The sequence below is a fragment of the Pleurodeles waltl genome, chromosome 11 (assembly GCF_031143425.1).
Source record: "Pleurodeles waltl isolate 20211129_DDA chromosome 11, aPleWal1.hap1.20221129, whole genome shotgun sequence".
Taxonomy (NCBI): Eukaryota; Metazoa; Chordata; class Amphibia; order Caudata; family Salamandridae; genus Pleurodeles; species Pleurodeles waltl.
The window spans coordinates 178,353,540-178,370,167 of NC_090450.1; the positions used below are offsets into that span (position 1 = coordinate 178,353,540).

At 49.1% G+C, this 16,628-nt stretch overlaps 1 protein-coding gene across 1 annotated transcript in view; it reads left to right on the top strand.

Annotated features, from left to right (window-relative positions):
- HLTF (helicase like transcription factor) overlaps nt 1-16,628 on the top strand; it is a 324,731-nt gene that overhangs the window by 87,469 nt on the left and 220,634 nt on the right. Inside the window, exon 10 of the mRNA XM_069213390.1 lies at nt 14,146-14,224. Within this exon, the coding sequence (XP_069069491.1) occupies nt 14,146-14,224 (79 nt within the window). The remainder of the gene's footprint in view (nt 1-14,145; nt 14,225-16,628) is intronic.

The window sequence follows — 16,628 nt, forward strand, 5'->3', positions numbered from 1 at the left end:
GCCAGTGACTCCTCCTTGTTATTCTCATTATTTTCTCCGGCCTTGCCGCCAAAAGTGGGGCCTGGCCGGAGGGGGCGGGCAACTCCACTAGCTGGAGTGTCCTGCTGGGTTGGCACAAAGGAGGTGAGCCTTTGAGGCTCACCGCCAGGTGTGACAATTCCTGCCTGGGGGAGGTGTTAGCATCTCCACCCAGTGCAGGCTTTGTTACTGGCCTCAGAGTGACAAAGGCACTCTCCCCATGGGGCCAGCAACATGTCTCGGTTTGTGGCAGGCTGCTAAAACTAGTCAGCCTACACAGATAGTCGGTTAAGTTTCAGGGGGCACCTCTAAGGTGCCCTCTGTGGTGTATTTTACAATAAAATGTACACTGGCATCAGTGTGCATTTATTGTGCTGAGAAGTTTGATACCAAACTTCCCAGTTTTCAGTGTAGCCATTATGGTGCTGTGGAGTTCGTGTTTGACAGACTCCCAGACCATATACTCTTATGGCTACCCTGCACTTACAATGTCTAAGGTTTTGTTTAGACACTGTAGGGGTACCATGCTCATGCACTGGTACCCTCACCTATGGTATAGTGCACCCTGCCTTAGGGCTGTAAGGCCTGCTAGAGGGGTGTCTTACCTATACTGCATAGGCAGTGAGAGGCTGGCATGGCACCCTGAGGGGAGTGCCATGTCGACTTACTCGTTTTGTCTTCACTAGCACACACAAGCTGGCAAGCAGGGTGTCTGTGCTGAGTGAGAGGTCTCCAGGGTGGCATAAGACATGCTGCAGCCCTTAGAGACCTTCCTTGGCATCAGGGCCCTTGGTACTAGAAGTACCAGTTACAAGGGACTTATCTGGATGCCAGGGTCTGCCAATTGTGGATACAAAAGTACAGGTTAGGGAAAGAACACTGGTGCTGGGGCCTGGTTAGCAGGCCTCAGCACACTTTCAATTGTAAACATAGCATCAGCAAAGGCAAAAAGTCAGGGGGCAACCATGCCAAGGAGGCATTTCCTTACACAACCCCCCCCCCAAACGAAAGAGGATGAGACTAACCTTTCCCAAGAGAGTCTTCATTTTCTAAGTGGAAGAACCTGGAAAGGCCATCTGCATTGGCATGGGCAGTCCCAGGTCTGTGTTCCACTATAAAGTCCATTCCCTGTAGGGAGATGGACCACCTCAACAGTTTAGGATTTTCACCTTTCATTTGCATCAGCCATTTGAGAGGTCTGTGGTCAGTTTGAACTAGGAAGTGAGTCCCAAAGAGGTATGGTCTCAGCTTCTTCAGGGACCAAACCACAGCAAAGGCCTCCCTCTCAATGGCACTCCAACGCTGCTCCCTGGGGAGTAACCTCCTGCTAATGAAAGCAACAGGCTGGTCAAGGCCATCATCATTTGTTTGGGACAAAACTGCCCCTATCCCATGTTCAGAGGCATCAGTCTGCACAATGAACTGCTTAGAATAATCTGGAGCTTTTAGAACTGGTGCTGAGCACATTGCCTGTTTCAGGGTGTCAAAGGCCTGTTGGCATTCCACAGTCCAGTTTACTTTCTTGGGCATTTTCTTGGAGGTGAGTTCAGTGAGGGCTGTCACAATGGATCCATATCCCTTCACAAACCTCCTGTAATACCCAGTCAAGCCAAGGAATGCCCTGACTTGAGTCTGGGTTTTTGGAGCTACCCAGTCCAGAATAGTCTGGATCTTGGGTTGGAGTGGCTGAACTTGGCCTCCACCTACAAGGTGGCCCAAGTAAACCACAGTTCCCTGCCCTATCTGGCATTTGGATGCCTTGATAGAGAGGCCTGCAGATTGCAGAGCCTTCAAAACCTTCTTCAGGTGGACCAGGTGATCCTGCCAGGTGGAGCTAAAGACAGCAATATCATCAAGATAAGCTGTGCTAAAGGACTCCAAGCCAGCAAGGACTTGATTCACCAACCTTTGGAAGGTGGCAGGGGCATTCTTTAAACCAAAGGGCATAACAGTAAACTGATAATGCCCATCAGGTGTGGAGAATGCTGTTTTCTCTTTTGCTCCAGGTGCCATTTTTATTTGCCAGTACCCTGCTGTCAAGTCAAAGGTACTTAAGAATTTGGCAGCACCTAATTTATCTATGAGCTCATCAGCTCTTGGAATTGGATGAGCATCTGTCTTGGTGACAGAATTGAGCCCTCTGTAGTCCACACAAAACCTCATCTCTTTCTTTCCATCTTTGGTGTGAGGTTTGGGGACTAAGACCACTGGGCTAGCCCAGGGGCTGTCAGAGCGCTCAATTACTCCCAATTCCAGCATCTTGTGGACTTCCACCTTGATGCTTTCCTTAACATGGTCAGATTGTCTAAAGATTTTGTTCTTGACAGGCATGCTGTCTCCTGTGTCCACATCATGGGTACACAGGTGTGTCTGACCAGGGGTTAAGGAGAAGAGTTCAGGAAACTGTTGTAGGACTCTCCTACCATCAGCTTGCTGTTGGCCAGAGAGGGTGTCTGAGTAGATCACTCCATCTACTGTGCCATCTTTTGGGTCTGATGACAGAAGATCAGGGAGAGGTTCACTCTCTGCCTCCTGATCCTCATCTGTTACCATCAACAGATTGACATCAGCCCTGTCGTGGAAGAGCTTAAGGCGGTTTACATGGATCACCCTCTTGGGGCTCCTGCTTGTGCCCAGGTCCCCCAGGTAGGTGACCTGACTCTTCCTTTCTAGTACTGGGTAAGGGCCACTCCATTTGTCCTGGAGTGCCCTGGGAGCCACAGGCTCCAGAACCCAGACTTTCTGCCCTGGTTGGAACTCAACCAGTGCAGCCTTTTGGTCATACCAAAACTTCTGGAGCTGTTGGCTGGCCTCAAGGTTTTTGGTTGCCTTTTCCATGTACTCTGCCATTCTAGAGCGAAGGCCAAGTACATAGTCCACTATGTCCTGTTTAGGCTCATGGAGAGGTCTCTCCCAGCCTTCTTTAACAAGGGCAAGTGGTCCCCTTACAGGATGACCAAACAGAAGTTCAAAGGGTGAGAATCCTACTCCCTTCTGTGGCACCTCCCTGTAAGCGAAAAGCAGACATGGCAAGAGGACATCCCATCTCCTTTTGAGCTTTTCTGGGAGCCCCATGATCATGCCTTTTAATGTCTTGTTGAATCTCTCAACCAAGCCATTAGTTTGTGGATGGTATGGTGTAGTGAATTTATAAGTCACTCCACACTCATTCCACATGTGCTTTAGGTATGCTGACATGAAGTTGGTACCTCTGTCAGACACCACCTCCTTAGGGAAACCCACTCTGGTAAAGATACCAATGAGGGCCTTGGCTACTGCAGGGGCAGTAGTCGACCTAAGGGGAATAGCTTCAGGATACCTGGTAGCATGATCCACTACTACCAGGATATACATATTTCCTGAGGCTGTGGGAGGTTCCAGTGGACCAACTATGTCCACACCCACTCTTTCAAAGGGAACCCCCACCACTGGAAGTGGAATGAGGGGGGCCTTTGGATGCCCACCTGTCTTACCACTGGCTTGACAGGTGGGGCAGGAGAGGCAAAACTCCTTAACCATGTTGGACATATTGGGCCAGTAGAAGTGGTTGACTAACCTCTCCCACGTCTTGGTTTGTCCCAAATGTCCAGCAAGGGGAATGTCATGGGCCAATGTTAGGATGAACTCTCTGAACAGCTGAGGCACTACCACTCTCCTAGTGGCACCAGGTTTGGGGTCTCTGGCCTCAGTGTACAGGAGTCCATCTTCCCAATAGACCCTATGCGTTCCATTTTTCTTGCCTTTGGACTCTTCAGCAGCTTGCTGCCTAAGGCCTTCAAGAGAGGGACAGGTTTCTTGTCCCTTACACAGCTCCTCCCTTGAGGGTCCCCCTGGGCCTAAGAGCTCAACCTGGTAAGGTTCAAGCTCCAAAGGCTCAGTTCCCTCAGAGGGCAGAACTTCTTCCTGAGAAGAGAGGTTCCCTTTCTTTTGCTGTGTTGCAGTTGGTTTCCCAACTGACTTTCCTGTTCTCTTGGTAGGCTGGGCCATTCTTCCAGACTCCAGCTCTACTTGTTCACCCTGTGCCTTGCATTGTGCTCTTGTTTTCACACACACCAGTTCAGGGATACCCAGCATTGCTGCATGGGTTTTTAGTTCTACCTCAGCCCATGCTGAGGACTCCAGGTCATTTCCAAGCAGACAGTCCACTGGGATATTTGAGGAGACCACCACCTGTTTCAGGCCATTGACCCCTCCCCATTCTAAAGTAACCATTGCCATGGGATGTACTTTTCTCTGATTGTCAGCGTTGGTGACTGTGTAAGTTTTTCCAGTCAGGTATTGGCCAGGGGAAACCAGTTTCTCTGTCACCATGGTGACACTGGCACCTGTATCCCTCAGGCCCTCTATTCTAGTCCCATTAATTAAGAGTTGCTGTCTGTATTTTTGCATGTTAGGCGGCCAGACAGCTAGTGTGGCTAAATCCACCCCACCCTCAGAAACTAGAGTAGCTTCAGTGTGGACCCTGATTTGCTCTGGGCACACTGTTGATCCCACTTGGAGACTAGCCATACCAGTGTTACCTGGATGGGAGTTTGGAGTGGAATCTTTCTTGGGACAGGCCTTGTCTCCAGTTTGGTGTCCATGCTGTTTACAGCTATGACACCAGGCCTTTTTGGGATCAAAGTTTTTACCCTTGTACCCATTGTTTTGTGAAGAGGCTCTGGGCCCACCCTCCTGTGCAGGTTTTTGGGGGCCTGTAGAAGACTCTTTACTATTTTTAGTTTTGGTTGTCTCATCACCCTTCCCCTGGGGAGTCTTTGTGACCCCTTTCTTTTGGTCACCCCCTGTTGAAGTCTTGGACACCCTTGTCTTGACCCAATGGTCCGCCTTCTTTCCCAATTCCTGGGGAGAAATTGGTCCTAGGTCTACCAGATGCTGATGCAGTTTATCATTGAAACAATTACTTAACAGGTGTTCTTTCACAAATAAATTGTACAGCCCATCATAATTACTTACACCACTGCCTTGAATCCAACCATCTAGTGTTTTCACTGAGTAGTCAACAAAGTCAACCCAGGTCTGGCTCGAGGATTTTTGAGCCCCCCTGAACCTAATCCTGTACTCCTCAGTGGAGAATCCAAAGCCCTCAATCAGGGTACCCTTCATGAGGTCATAAGATTCTGCATCTTGTCCAGAGAGTGTGAGGAGTCTATCCCTACACTTTCCTGTGAACATTTCCCAAAGGAGAGCACCCCAGTGAGATCTGTTCACTTTTCTGGTTACACAAGCCCTCTCAAAAGCTGTGAACCATTTGGTGATGTCATCACCATCTTCATATTTAGTTACAATCCCTTTAGGGATTTTCAACATGTCAGGAGAATCTCTGACCCTATTTATATTGCTGCCACCATTGATGGGTCCTAGGCCCATCTCTTGTCTTTCCCTCTCTATGGCTAGGATCTGTCTTTCCAAAGCCAATCTTTTGGCCATCCTGGCTAACTGGATGTCCTCTTCACTGGGGCTATCCTCAGTGATTTCAGAGGTGTTGGTCTCTCCTGTGAGGGAACCAGCATCTCTGACTATTATTTTTGGAGTCAGGGTTTGATGGACCCTGTTCTCCCTAGATAGGACTGGTAGGGGGGAATTGTCCTCCAAGTCACTATCCTCTTCCTCTGAGTTGCCACCCTCAGAGGGGTTGGCCTTTTCAAACTCTGCCAAAAGCTCCTGGAGCTGTATTTTGGTAGGTTTGGGGCCCATTGTTATTTTCTTTATTTTACAGAGTGACCTTAGCTCCCTCATCTTAAGATGGAGGTAAGGTGTGGTGTCGAGTTCCACCACAGTCACATCTGTGCTAGACATTTTGCTTCTAAAAGTTGGAATACTTTTTAAGAATCTACAACTGGTTCTAGAATCTAATTCAAACTTTTACAAACTTTTAAACTCTAAAAGAAATGCTAAACAGGGACTTAACACACAAGGCCCTAGCAGGACTTTTAAGAATTTAGAAAACTTTTCAAATTGCAAAAATCAATTTCTAATGACAATTTTGGAATTTGTCGTGTGATCAGGTATTGGCTGAGTAGTCCAGCAAATGCAAAGTCTTGTACCCCACCGCTGATCCACCAATGTAGGAAGTTGCCTCTGTATGTGCTATTTCAAAGTAAGGAATAGCATGCACAGAGTCCAAGGGTTCCCCTTAGAGGTAAAATAGTGGTAAAAATAGATAATACTAATGCTCTATTTTGTGGTAGTGTGGTCGAGCAGTAGGCTTATCCAAGGAGTAGTGTTAAGCATTTGTTGTACATACACATAGACAATAAATGAGGTACACACACTCAGAGACAAATCCAGCCAATAGGTTTTTATATAGAAAAATATCTTTTCTTAGTTTATTTTAAGAACCACAGGTTCAAATTCTACATGTAATATCTCATTCGAAAGGTATTGCAGGTAAGTACTTTAGGAACTTCAAATCATCAAAATTGCATGTATACTTTTCAAGTTATTCACAAATAGCTGTTTTAAAAGTGGACACAGTGCAATTTTCACAGTTCCTAGGGGAGGTAAGTATTTGTTAGGTTAACCAGGTAAGTAAGACACTTACAGGGCTTAGTTCTTGGTCCAAGGTAGCCCACCGTTGGGGGTTCAGAGCAACCCCAAAGTCACCACACCAGCAGCTCAGGGCCGGTCAGGTGCAGAGTTCAAAGTGGTGCCCAAAACACATAGGCTAGAATGGAGAGAAGGGGGTGCCCCGGTTCCGGTCTGCTTGCAGGTAAGTACCCGCGTCTTCGGAGGGCAGACCAGGGGGGTTTTGTAGGGCACCGGGGGGGACACAAGTCCACACAGAAATTTTACCCTCAGCAGCGCGGGGGCGGCCGGGTGCAGTGTAGAAACAAGCGTCAGGTTTGTAATGTTAGTCTATGAGAGATCTCGGGATCTCTTCAGCGCTGCAGGCAGGCAAGGGGGGGATTCCTCGGGGAAACCTCCACTTGGGCAAGGGAGAGGGACTCCTGGGGGTCACTTCTCCAGTGAAAGTCCGGTCCTTCAGGTCCTGGGGGCTGCGGGTGCAGGGTCTCTCCCAGGCGTCGGGACTTTAGGTTCAAAGAGTCGCGGTCAGGGGAAGCCTCGGGATTCCCTCTGCAGGCGGCGCTGTGGGGGCTCAGGGGGGACAGGTTTTGGTACTCACAGTATCAGAGTAGTCCTGGGGTCCCTCCTGAGGTGTTGGATCGCCACCAGCCGAGTCGGGGTCGCCGGGTGCAGTGTTGCAAGTCTCACGCTTCTTGCGGGGAGCTTGCAGGGTTCTTTAAAGCTGCTGGAAACAAAGTTGCAGCTTTTCTTGGAGCAGGTCCGCTGTCCTCGGGAGTTTCTTGTCTTTTCGAAGCAGGGGCAGTCCTCAGAGGATGTCGAGGTCGCTGGTCCCTTTGGAAGGCGTCGCTGGAGCAGGATCTTTGGAAGGCAGGAGACAGGCCGGTGAGTTTCTGGAGCCAAGGCAGTTGTCGTCTTCTGGTCTTCCGCTGCAGGGGTTTTCAGCTGGGCAGTCCTTCTTCTTGTAGTTGCAGGAATCTAATTTTCTAGGGTTCAGGGTAGCCCTTAAATACTAAATTTAAGGGCGTGTTTAGGTCTGGGGGGTTAGTAGCCAATGGCTACTAGCCCTGAGGGTGGGTACACCCTCTTTGTGCCTCCTCCCAAGGGGAGGGGGTCACAATCCTAACCCTATTGGGGGAATCCTCCATCTGCAAGATGGAGGATTTCTAAAAGTTAGAGTCACCTCAGCTCAGGACACCTTAGGGGCTGTCCTGACTGGCCAGTGACTCCTCCTTGTTATTCTCATTATTTTCTCCGGCCTTGCCGCCAAAAGTGGGGCCTGGCCGGAGGGGGCGGGCAACTCCACTAGCTGGAGTGTCCTGCTGGGTTGGCACAAAGGAGGTGAGCCTTTGAGGCTCACCGCCAGGTGTGACAATTCCTGCCTGGGGGAGGTGTTAGCATCTCCACCCAGTGCAGGCTTTGTTACTGGCCTCAGAGTGACAAAGGCACTCTCCCCATGGGGCCAGCAACATGTCTCGGTTTGTGGCAGGCTGCTAAAACTAGTCAGCCTACACAGATAGTCGGTTAAGTTTCAGGGGGCACCTCTAAGGTGCCCTCTGTGGTGTATTTTACAATAAAATGTACACTGGCATCAGTGTGCATTTATTGTGCTGAGAAGTTTGATACCAAACTTCCCAGTTTTCAGTGTAGCCATTATGGTGCTGTGGAGTTCGTGTTTGACAGACTCCCAGACCATATACTCTTATGGCTACCCTGCACTTACAATGTCTAAGGTTTTGTTTAGACACTGTAGGGGTACCATGCTCATGCACTGGTACCCTCACCTATGGTATAGTGCACCCTGCCTTAGGGCTGTAAGGCCTGCTAGAGGGGTGTCTTACCTATACTGCATAGGCAGTGAGAGGCTGGCATGGCACCCTGAGGGGAGTGCCATGTCGACTTACTCGTTTTGTCTTCACTAGCACACACAAGCTGGCAAGCAGGGTGTCTGTGCTGAGTGAGAGGTCTCCAGGGTGGCATAAGACATGCTGCAGCCCTTAGAGACCTTCCTTGGCATCAGGGCCCTTGGTACTAGAAGTACCAGTTACAAGGGACTTATCTGGATGCCAGGGTCTGCCAATTGTGGATACAAAAGTACAGGTTAGGGAAAGAACACTGGTGCTGGGGCCTGGTTAGCAGGCCTCAGCACACTTTCAATTGTAAACATAGCATCAGCAAAGGCAAAAAGTCAGGGGGCAACCATGCCAAGGAGGCATTTCCTTACAGGACGCCACTGCCACCAGGCCATGGCTCGACCCATAAATTCGGTGACCGACCGTCGGCACCGAAAAAGGCCGAAACAGTGCTGAGATCGTCCGACTCCGGTCGAGACACCGGCACGCAGCCTGCTCGGGACCGAGACAGTGCTGCTGAAAAGGATCGCCGCCGAGATAGCGGTGCCGAAACGGCTCGACGCCGAGACAGTGGCACCGAGGAAGATCGACGCCGAGAGGTTTCGACTCCAAAAAAGAAAAAAGTCACCTCGGAGCCGAAAAAGAGTACAGACAGGGTTTTGGTGCCAAAACGAGCCGCAACCGACCCAGTTACCGGTTCTTATTCAGAGGAGCAATCACTGTCCTCTCAGATGCGAAAGCATAGATTTGAGGAAGAGTTGCAATCCACCGAAGTGGACCATACGCAGAAACGTATTTTCATACAGGAAGGAACAGGGAAAATAAGCACCCTTCCCCCAATTAGGAGAAAAAGGAGACTGGAGTTTCAAACAGACCAAGCACCACAAACAAAAATGGTGAAAAAGGTAACTCCGCCACCCTCTCCTCCACCTGTAACTAACGTTTCACCAGCACAAACTCCATCACATTCCCCGGCTCACACCACCGCGAGCCAAGGTGACCAGGACCAAGACGCTTGGGACTTATACGACGCCCCAATGTCGGACAACAGTCCAGAGGCGTATCCCACAAAGCCCTCACCACCAGAAGACAGCACGGCTTATTCACAAGTGGTGGCTAGAGCGGCAGAGTTCCACAACGTAAACCTCCACTCAGAACCAGTCGAGGATGACTTCTTATTCAACACCCTCTCCTCCACCCACAGCTCCTACCAAAGCTTGCCTATGCTCCCAGGAATGCTTCGGCACGCAAAGGAAATCTTCAAGGAGCCGGTCAAGAGTAGGGCAATAACACCAACGGTGGAAAAGAAATATAAAGCGCCTCCCACAGACCCTGTTTTCATCACCACACAGCTGCCACCAGATTCCGTCGTAGTAGGAGCAGCTCGCAAGAGAGCCAACTCCCACACATATGGGGATGCACCACCCCCAGATAAAGAGAGCCGCAAGTTCGATGCAGCCGGAAAGAGAGTCGCAGTACAGGCTGCAAACCAGTGGCGCATCGCTAACTCCCAAGCACTACTTGCGCGCTATGACAGAGCCCATTGGGACGAGATGCAACACCTCATTGAGCATCTACCCAAGGAACTGCAAAAGAGGGCGAAGCAGGTGGTTGAGGAAGGACAGAACATATCTAATAATCAGATACGCTCCTCTATGGATGCAGCGGACACAGCTGCGAGAACAATTAACACATCTGTGACTATAAGAAGGCACGCATGGCTACGAACGTCTGGTTTTAAACCAGAGATACAGCACGCAGTGCTCAATATGCCATTCAATGAAAAACAACTGTTCGGACCAGAGGTGGACACGGCAATTGAGAAACTGAAAAAGGACACTGACACTGCTAAAGCCATGGGCGCACTCTACTCCCCGCAGAGCAGAGGCACTTACAGCACCTTCCGCAAGACAACCTTTAGAGGGGGGTTTCGGGGTCAGGCCACACAAGCCAGCACCTCACAGACAACACCGCCCAGCTACCAGGGACAGTACCAGAGGGGAGGCTTTCGGGGCCAATACAGAGGACAATTCCCTAGGAATAGGGGAAAATTTCAAGGCCCCAAAACCCCTACAACCAAGCAGTGACTCACATGTCACTCATCCCCTCCACACAACACCAGTGGGGGGAAGAATAGGTCAGTATTACCAAGCATGGGAGGAAATAACTACAGACACTTGGGTCTTAGCAATTATCCAACATGGTTATTGCATAGAATTTCTATAAATCCCTCCAAACATACCACCAAAAGCACAGAATTTATCAAAACAACATTCAGACCTTCTGGAAACAGAAGTTGAAGCATTATTGCAAAAGAACGCAATAGAACTAGTACCAGAAACACAAATAAACACAGGAGTTTATTCACTGTACTTCCTAATACCAAAAAAGGACAAAACACTGAGACCAATCCTAGACCTCAGAACACTAAACACCTACATCAAATCAGAACACTTTCACATGGTCACGCTACAAGAGGTGTTACCATTGCTAAAGCAACAGGACTACATGACAACCTTAGATCTCAAAGACGCGTATTTCCACATACCAATACATCAGTCGCACAGGAAATACCTCAGGTTTGTATTCAAAGGAATACATTACCAATTCAAAGTATTGCCGTTTGGTTTAACAACCGCGCCAAGAGTCTTTACAAAATGTCTAGCAGTAGTGGCTGCACACATCAGAAGGCAGCAAATACACGTATTCCCGTATCTAGACGACTGGCTAATCAAGACCAACTCACTGACAAGGTGCTCACACCACACAAATCAGGTCATACAAAACCTCTACAAACTCGGTTTCACCATCAACTATGCAAAATCACACATTCTGCCGTGCAAAGTACAACAATACCTAGGAGCCATAATAGACACAACAAAAGGATTAGCCACTCCAAGTCCACAGAGAATTCAAAATTTCAACAAGATCATACAACGCATGTACCCAACACAGAGAATACAAGCAAAAATGATATTACAACTCCTAGGCATGATGTCCTCATGCATAGCCATTGTCCCGAACGCAAGACTGCACATGAGGCCCTTACAACAGTGCCTAGCATCGCAATGGTCACAAGCACAGGGTCACCTTCTAGATCTGGTGTTGATAGACCGCCAAACATACCTCTCGCTTCTATGGTGGAACAGTATCAATTTAAACAAAGGGCGGCCTTTCCAAGACCCAGTGCCACAATACGTAATAACGACAGATGCTTCCATGACGGGGTGGGGAGCACACCTCGATCAACACAGCATACAAGGACAATGGGACGTACATCAAACAAAACTGCACATAAATCACCTGGAACTGCTAGCAGTTTTTCAAGCACTAAAAGTATTCCAACCAATCATAACTCACAAGTACATTCTTGTCCAAACAGACAACATGACAACAATGTATTATCTAAACAAACAGGGGGGGACACACTCACCGCATCTGAGCCTCCTAGCACAAAAGATATGGCGCTGGGCAATTCACAACCACGTTCGCCTAATAGCACAGTTTATTCCAGGGATCCAGAATCAACTTGCAGACAATCTCTCTCGAGATCACCAACAGGTCCACGAATGGGAAATTCACCCCCAAATTCTAAACACTTACTTCAAACTTTGGGGAACACCTCAAATAGACTTATTTGCAACAAAGGAGAACGCAAAATGCCAAAACTTCGCATCCAGATACCCACACAGGCAGTCTCAAGGCAATGCCCTATGGATGAACTAGTCAGGGATATTTGCATACGCTTTTCCCCCTCTCCCTCTCCTTCCATATCTAGTAAACAAATTGAGTCAAAACAAACTCAAACTCATACTGATAGCACCAACATGGGCAAGGCAACCTTGGTACACAACACTGCTAGACCTATCAGTAGTACCCCACGTCAAGTTGCCCAACAGGCCAGATCTGTTAACACAACACAAACAACAGATCAGGCATCCAAACCCAGCATCGCTGAATCTAGCAATCTGGCTCCTGAAATCCTAGAATTCGGACACTTAAACCTCACACAAGAATGTATGGAAGTCCTAAAGCAAGCTAGAAGACCATCCACTAGACACTGCTATGCAAGCAAATGGAAAAGGTTTGTTTGCTACTGCCATCAGAATCAAATTCAACCATTACACGCATCTCCAAAAGATGTAGTGGGCTACTTACTACACTTACAAAAATCGAACCTGGCCTTCTCTTCCATTAAAATACACCTCGCAGCAATATCTGCATACCTGCAGATTACCCATTCAACTTCACTATTTAGGATACCTGTCATTAAAGCGTTTATGGAAGGCCTCAAAAGAATTATACCACCAAGGACACCACCCGTTCCTTCATGGAACCTCAACATCGTCTTAACAAGACTCATGGGTCCACCCTTTGAACCTATGCATTCTTGCGAAATACAATTCCTAACCTGGAAAGTTGCATTTCTCATCGCCATCACATCTCTAAGAAGAGTAAGTGAAATTCAGGCGTTTACAATACAAGAACCTTTTATCCAACTACACAAAAATAAGGTAGTCCTAAGGACTAATCCTAAATTTTTACCGAAGGTTATTTCACCATTCCACCTAAATCAAACGGTAGAACTACCAGTGTTCTTCCCACAGCCAGATTCCGTAGCTGAGAGGGCACTACATACATTAGATGTCAAAAGAGCATTAATGTACTACATTGACAGAACAAAGAACATCAGAAAAACTAAACAGCTATTTATTGCATTCCAAAAACCAAATGCAGGAAACCCAATATCAAAACAAGGTATAGCCAGATGGATAGTTAAGTGCACCCAAATCTGCTACCTTAAAGCAAAACAACAGCTGCCCATTACACCAAAGGCACACTCAACCAGAAAGAAAGGTGCCACCATGGCCTTTCTAGGAAATATTCCAATGCACGAAATATGTAAGGCAGCCACATGGTCTACGCCTCACACGTTCACCAAGCACTACTGTGTAGACGTGCTATCCGCACAACAAGCCACAGTAGGTCAAGCCGTGTTAAGAACCTTATTTCAAACTACTTCCACTCCTACAGGCTGAGCCACCGCTTTTGGGGAGATAACTGCTTACTAGTCTATGCACAACATGTGTATCTACAGCGACAGATGCCATCGAACTGAAAATGTCACTTACCCAGTGTACATCTGTTCGTGGCATCAGTCGCTGAAGATTCACATGTGCCCACCCGCCTCCCCGGGAGCCTGTAGCAGTTCGGAAGTTAGTTTAAGCTTTGTACATTTGTAAATATATTATTTAAACCTTAAATAGGTACATACTTAGTCACTCCATTGCATGGGCACTATTACTACAACACAACTCCTACCTCACCCTCTGCGGGGAAAACAATTGAAGATGGAGTCGACGCCCATGCGCAATGGAGACAAAAGGAGGAGTCACTCGGTCCCGTGACTCGAAAGACTTCTTCGAAGAAAAACAACTTGTAACACTCCGACCCGACACCAGATGGCGGGCTATGCACAACATGTGAATCTTCAGCGACTGATGCCACGAACAGATGTACACTGGGTAAGTGACATTTTCATTACTGAACGTACAGGACATTTTCCTTTTATTCATTCACCACACATCCTCTACCAGGCTTGCAAGGGTTGTGACTACACTTTATGGTTTGGAGATGCTTAATATTTTCAATAGCTTTATTTAATGCCGTAGGTTATGCCATGCTAAATGTTTACATATGTGGTTTGTGCATTTGAACTTATACTCTAACCACTTCTGAAATTATTTAGGTTTGCAGTGACACTGGTACTTCTGTAAAATACAACACAGCTTTGAAACCTGAATCCAATAGTCACAAACTGCCCAGAGGTAAGAAACCATAAAACCTAAAGTTTTGGCTTTTCAAATACTTTATTTTTCTCCTAAATCATGTTTTTCTAAGTGATTAGTTGAATTCCATGACTTTTTCCTGTATCTTTTATATTGGTTTTAAATAGCACAGCTTAACCTTAAAGTATTTGGTGGTGTACTTGTATATAACAAGTAAAGAGCATTAGAAGGAGGGCCACAATCAATCAATCAATCAATCATAGTATTTATAAAGCGCGCTATGTACCCGTCAGGGTTTCGAGGCGCTGAGGGGGGTGGGGGGGGGGAGCGCTGCTGGTTTAGCGGTCGAAGAGCCAGGTCTTGAGGAGCCTTCTGAATGCGAGGAGGTCCTGGGTCTGGCGAAGAGATGTGGGGAGAGAGTTCCAGGTCTTGGCGGCGAGGAAGGAGAAGGATCTGCCGCCGGATGTCTTGCGCTGGATTCGGGGTACAATGGCGAGGGCGAGGTTGGCGGATCGGAGTTGACGTGTTGGAGTGTAGAAGTTGAGTCTGGTGTTGAGGTAGGAGGGTCCGGTGTTGTGAAGTGCCTTGTGAGCGTGGGTCAGGAGTTTGAAGGTGATCCTCTTGTCTACCGGGAGCCAGTGGAGTTCCTTTAGGTGAGGGGAGATGTGACTTCGGCGGGGTATGTTGAGGATCAGTCGGGCGGAGGCATTTTGGATACGTTGGAGGCGTTTGATGTCTTTGGTTGGGATGCCTGTGTAGAGTGCGTTGCCGTAGTCAAGTCTGCTGCTGACGAGGGCCTGGGTCACCGTCTTTCTGGTTTCTGTTGGAATCCACTTGAAGATTCTGCGGAGCATTCGAAGGGTGTTGAAACAGGAGGAGGAGACGGCGCTGACCTGTTTGGACATGGTGAGGGCGGAGTCCAGGATGAAGCCGAGGTTTCTTGCGTGGCTGGCAGGGGTGGGTGGGGGTCCGAGGACGGAGGGCCACCATGAGTCGTTCCAGGCCGAGGGAGTGCGTCCGAGGATGAGGACTTCCGTCTTGTCGGAGTTGAGTTTCAGGCGACTGTTGTTCATCCAATCGGCGATGGATTTTAGTCCCTCATGGAGGTTTGTTTTGGCGGTGAGCGGGTCTTTGGTCAGGGAGAGGACGAGCTGGGTATCGTCGGCGTAGGAGATGATGCTGAGATGATGTTGGCGGGCCAGTTGAGCGAGGGGGGCCATGTAGACGTTGAACAACGTGGGGCTGAGGGAGGATCCTTGGGGGACGCCGCAGATGAGGTTGGTGGCTTTGGAGCGGAAAGGGGAGAGACGGACTCTCTGCGTTCTGTCGGAGAGGAAGGATGAGATCCAGTGGAGGGCTTTATCTTGGATGCCGGCTTCCTGGAGGCGGGTCAGTAGGGTGCGGTGGCAGACGGTGTCAAAAGCGGCTGATAGGTCGAGGAGGATGAGGGCTGAGGTTTCGCCGTTGTCCATTTGATTTCTGATGTCATCTGTGGCGGCGAGGAGGGCGGTCTCAGTGCTGTGGTTTCGTCTGAATCCGGATTGTGAGGGGTCCAGGATGGAATGGTCTTCGAGGAAGTGGGTGAGCTGAGTGTTGACGATCTTCTCGATGACTTTCGCTGGAAAAGGGAGGAGAGAGATCGGACGGAAGTTTTTGAGGTCGTTGGGGTCAGCCTTGGGTTTTTTGAGGAGGGGTTGGATTTCTGCGTGTTTCCAGCTGTCCGGGAAGGTGGCAGAAGTGAAGGAGAGGTTGATGATCTTGCGGAGTTCGGGGGCGATGGTGGCGTTGGCTGAGTTGAAAACATGATGGGGGCAGGGGTCCGTGGGGGAGCCTGAGTGGATGGTGTTCATGGTTGCTATGGTTTCTGCCTCGTCCACGTGGGTCCAGGCGGTGAGGCGGCAGTCGCGGGAGGAGACGTCGGGGGTGGGGACGTCGGGGGTGGGGTCTGGCGGTGGACCGGTGATGAGGCTGTCGTGGATGGTGGTGATTTTCTGGTGGAAGAAGGTGGAGAGGTCGTCGCAGAGTTTCTGGGAGGGCGGGATGTCGTTGGAGTTGGCTTTCGGATTGGAGAGTTCCTTCACGATGCCGAAGAGTTCTTTGCAGTCGTGGGCGTTGTTGTTGATGCGTTCGGTGAAGTGGGCGCGCTTGGCGGTGCGGATCCGTTGGTGGTGTTCGCGGTTGGCGTTTTTGAGGGCGGCGAGGTTGTCGGGTGTGCGTTCTTGGATCCATTTCTTTTTGAGCTTCTGGCAGTTGCTTTTGGAGGTGGTGAGATCGTCTGTGAACCAGGCTGGTTTTTTCTTTCCTTGGATGGTGGTGGGTTTCTTGAGAGGGGCAAGGGTGTTGGCGCAGTCGAGGATCCATTGATGGAGGTTGTTGGCGGCTGTGCTCGGGTCGATTGCGTCGGGTGGAAGGTTGTTGATGAGGGTGCTGGTCAGTTGTTCTT